Source organism: Galleria mellonella, unplaced genomic scaffold (genome assembly GCF_026898425.1).
Source record: "Galleria mellonella isolate WM207_F2 unplaced genomic scaffold, CSIRO_AGI_GalMel_v1 utg117, whole genome shotgun sequence".
In the NCBI taxonomy this organism is placed as follows: domain Eukaryota; kingdom Metazoa; phylum Arthropoda; class Insecta; order Lepidoptera; family Pyralidae; genus Galleria; species Galleria mellonella.
Genome location: NW_026441980.1, coordinates 2,528,120 through 2,532,655, shown reverse-complemented (window position 1 = coordinate 2,532,655; position 4,536 = coordinate 2,528,120). Strand labels below are relative to the sequence as shown.

Below are 4,536 nucleotides of genomic sequence, written 5' to 3'. Positions count from 1 at the left end.
AACCCAATAAACACCCATAAACTCCCATAATCACCCAAAAAAATAGGTTTTTACGTATTTTTTTGAAAATATGTAAGTAATACCAATAAATTATTTTTATAAATTGTATTGATCAATTCTACAATATTAAATAAAACGTTAACTAATAATATTTCAGGAAATTTTAAAAATCTATATATAATAAAATGAAAGTAATTAATTTTCAGTGTTTTCATGTTGCAGTTGATCAACATGTTGGCCTTTTGCTTCCCGTAGATACTTTAAAATTTCTTCATAACACCTCGTTCGCACACATGGCCGTATATATTTAAATTCTTGAGCCACTAACAGTCCGAAATACTCATTTCTTTTATCCTCTTCTCCATAAATTAAGCATTTAGAACAGTTTGTTTCTTCTTTCAGTAAATTTTCTTTTACTTTATCCTCGTTTTTTTCTTTGTTGCGACGACGCTGGGTAAATCATCTGGACACTGGGTCTCACTATCGCCAAATATATTTGGAGATCGGCTTCGGCTACGGCTTGGCAGACATTTTTTTCTTTCTACAATTTTAAATTAAATTTATTAGAATAAATGCTTCGAACACACGCGATCTAAGTACCTTTTGTGTTTATTATACCTTACCTACCTAGGTATAAAAAGAGTACTTACGTAGATTTTCTTTTATTAACTGTTTTATACGAAGATCTTGATCTCTCAAATTAGCATCCATTTTACTTCCAGTGATTATCAACTAAATTAATAATCCACAAAGTATTAAATAACGTTTTTATGAAATATTTAGCACAAAAACAATACCCTTTAAATATCGATCGTCAGTAACTGTGGCTGACTTACCTATATTCTAGCAAGCAGGACTGCCAGATGTGAAGGGGAAAACCCCAATAAATTGTTGCATGTGACTGATGATGTGAGCATGTTCGTTTCATAATAAAAATGTTGCCAGGTAACCAAAAAGTCGTATGTTTTTGTGCGAATTACGATCATAATCTTTACGATCGTACATTAAAAAATAGACAAATAATAGTATGAGTACGATTTAAATCGTATATCTGTCAACCCTGCTAGCAAGACAGCGACAAAATCACGTTGCATAACAATGTAGCCCAAGCTTATATCTTATGAAATATACGGAAGAGATACGGACTTAGAAAAAACAGAAATGTTGTTCTTTGTGGAAGTCATTGATGAAATTCTATGTATTTTAGCCCGCAAACTTTCTTCAAACAAAAACAGCGCCATCTAGTATCGAGTTCTGTAATTATCTCTTTGTTTATGGATTTGAAGTAAGACCGCCACGCATGCAATACATTATGACTGGGGATTCCCCTATTCGTCGACGCTGAATATGAGGCGACGACAATCACTGTCAAACGTGTTCACTATTACTCTGACTCTGGTAACGTGACTTCCTGGTAACGTGTTAGGTAGGAAAAGCAGTAAAAAAGTGCATATTAAGGGAGCAGATTTGAAATAATATTTATACTTAACAAGAAATAATTAAAGGTAAGTGGATTTTTGAATGATACAATTATATCATGATCACTTAACAATTTTAACTTAAAATTAGATGTATTATTACAAGCTTTTATTTAGCTTGCGTTATGTAAATAAAAGTATGTAGGTATGTTCGTATGTTGATGCAATTATCCTCAATCCTCAACCGACTGGGATAAAATTTTCCATACACGTTTATTTTGGATGATAGTGCATAGTTAGCTGAGAGTCGTCATTGGATAATAATGGTGGATAGCCTAAGATGTGTACTAGATATTTATTTTTAACATAATATGCGTAAGTACCTAATCGAATTAAAGAAGTTGCTGAGAAAAATACAGAACAATACGATAATAAACTAGCGTCTGCGTTTAATCCTCCGAGGAGATGTAATTTTACAAAGGTTTTTTGTATTTATTTTATTATTTTTTTAATAAATTTATTGTAAATAACAAGAAATAATCATTGTAAAAAAATAGGCACTCTATTGTTGAATTTTCGTCAGACCAACTAATCATCGTTCATTTTTTTAGGTTCAATGGGGAGACCTAAAGATTTACGCATATGGGAGCACTACCGTACTTTACCAAACAAGTCTGTTTCTTGCAAGCTTTGTAATAAGGTCTACAAATTCAGTAATGCTGCCAAAATGCTTCAACATCTTATCACTTGTCCAAAATCTCCAGAAACATTAAAAGACTCTATGAAACTTATAAAAGATAGCTCGTCCAAAACCAAAATGTCTGGACTGTCAGAGATAGAGACAAATGATTCTTTTATAAGCCCCTCGTCGTCTGCTAACACTACAATAAATGCTGAGTTACAAGACACCGATGATCATATAAAAACAGAATTAGCGAGAGCTATATTTGTAACAGGGACGCCATTATCGATGGTGCAACATCCTTTATGGATACAATTTTTCGAAAAATTGCAACCAAAATTTAAAATACCTTCACGTAAAGCTTTAGCGACAAAATACTTAGATAAAATATATAGAGAAATGCGTTTTGAGTTAAATGAGGAACTAAATGCTTGTAGTTACTTACACCTTCAGTGCGATGGCTGGTCTAATTTAAGAAATGAAGGAATAGTAAACTTTCTTATATCAAAACCTCAACCTGCATACGTTAAAAGTTTGAATACAGAAAGTAATCCTCACACTAGTGAATACCTTAGCCAAGAAGTTGAAAAAGTAATGAAAGTGTATGGAGCAAATAAGTTTCTTGTACTTATTATTCTGCATATCAATGATATGTTACAGATAAGTAATATTCATTGCTATGCAGACGACAGTACAGGAGATACATTATATACCGGTCATGCAAAGATCTCGCGGGCACATACCGATGAGTGCCGGAATAGACTTGTGTCTGAAATCGAAACTTCACTCCATCAAGTTTCGATCTGGGGTGAACAAAATCTTGTCCAATTTAACCCCAAAAAGACACAAGTCTGCGCGTTTACCGCAAAAAAGACGCCGTTTGTCGTATCTCCTCACTTTCAGGGCACTTCCCTTGATAAAAAGTCGAGTCTAGGAATTCTGGGCGTTGATATATCTTGCGACGTCCAGTTTTGCGGTCATCTGGAGGAGAAGGCTAAGATAGCTTCCAAAAAGTTAGGAGTACTCAATAGGGTGAGACGATATTTCATGCCAGAACACCGCCTGAAATTATATAAAGCCCAAGTCAGGCCGCATATGGAATACTGTTCTCACCTGTGGGCAGGAGCGCCACAGTACCAACTCCTTCCGTTAGACCGCATTCAAAGTCGGGCGGCTCGAATTATCGATAGTCAACGCCTTACTGTCCGACTCGACCCACTGAAACTGCGCAGAGATGTTGCATCTCTGTGCATCTTCTACCGAATTTATCATGGGGAGTGTTCTGAGGAATTGTTCGGATTGATACCTGCTGCTGATTTTCACCACCGTACAACCCGCCACAAACTAAAGTTTCATCCCAATCATCTGGACGAGTGGCGGTCTTCCACCGTGCGTTTTTCAAGGCACTTTCTTCCACGCACAACCATTCTTTGGAATCAACTTCCAGCAGCAGTATTTCCGAACCGATACGACAACATAACCTTCAAGAAAAGAGTATATTCCTTTTTAAAAGGCCGGCAGCACACCTGCAATGCCGCTGGTGTTGTGGGTGATCATGGGCGGCGGTAGTCACTTACCATCAGGTGAGCCGCATGCTCGTTTGCCCCCTGTGTTGTAAAAAAAAAAAAAAAAAAATTATTGGCGATAACGCTAGAAATATACAAAAGGCATTCGAATTAACAAAACTCAAATATCCACATGTTGTTCCTCTCGGTTGCTGTGCACATATCCTTAACTTGTTGTGCCAAGATATTGTAAAGATACAAGAAGTAACTGTGTTTATTATGCAAGCCATAAATATAATAAAAACTGTTAAAAGGAGTCAACGATTAAGTTCCTTGTTGATAAAATCAAGGCAGGGTGAAGATTCTACACAAACACTAAAATTGCCTTGTGCTACAAGATGGGGAAGTCATGTTACTTCGTTAAAAAGTTTGAAAGCAAATAAGATAGCTTTGCAAATATTAACAGTTAGAGAAGATGTGGTAATTTCAAGAGATATTAAAGATTTAATTCTAAGTGATGATTTCTGGACGAAGACAGGGGAATGTATAAGTATTTTGGAACCAGTCACTGAAAGCATATTTTACTTAGAGAGCGACCAGAATCGTTTGCATCGCACATACATTACATTTAGAGATGTACAAGCTAAGATACGTTTTGCATTAAATGAGATTTCGACATTGAGCGAAGAAAGCAAACAGCAGATTCTAACATCAGTATCTTCAAGATGCAATATGGCAATGAGGCCAATACATTTTGCAGCATATATTCTAGACCCCAGGACTCTAGGAGTCGAACTTACTCAAGAGGAAGAACTTAAGGGTATGGAGTTTATCTACAATTTAAGCCAACACTTAAGTTTGTCAAATGTAATGGCAGATTTGGCGTGTTATAAAGCTAAAGAAAACTTTTGGGCCAGAGGATTTGTATGGA

At 35.8% G+C, this 4,536-nt stretch overlaps 1 protein-coding gene across 1 annotated transcript; it reads left to right on the top strand.

The window, feature by feature from the left end:
• Positions 1 to 494: 494 nt before the first annotated feature.
• On the top strand, positions 495 to 3,785 carry LOC128200943 (uncharacterized). Its single transcript, XM_052896090.1, has 2 exons — positions 495 to 1,505; positions 2,030 to 3,785. The coding sequence occupies exon 2, from the start codon at positions 2,035 to 2,037 to the stop codon at positions 3,667 to 3,669; it is 1,635 nt and encodes a 544-aa protein (XP_052752050.1). The 5' UTR covers positions 495 to 1,505; positions 2,030 to 2,034; the 3' UTR covers positions 3,670 to 3,785.
• The last annotated feature ends 751 nt before the right edge of the window (positions 3,786 to 4,536 follow it).

Bases quoted from the DNA above. Each gene is read 5' to 3' on its own strand.
- LOC128200943 (XM_052896090.1), top strand. From the start codon at position 2,035: ATGGGGAGACCTAAAGATTTACGCATATGGGAGCACTACCGTACTTTA.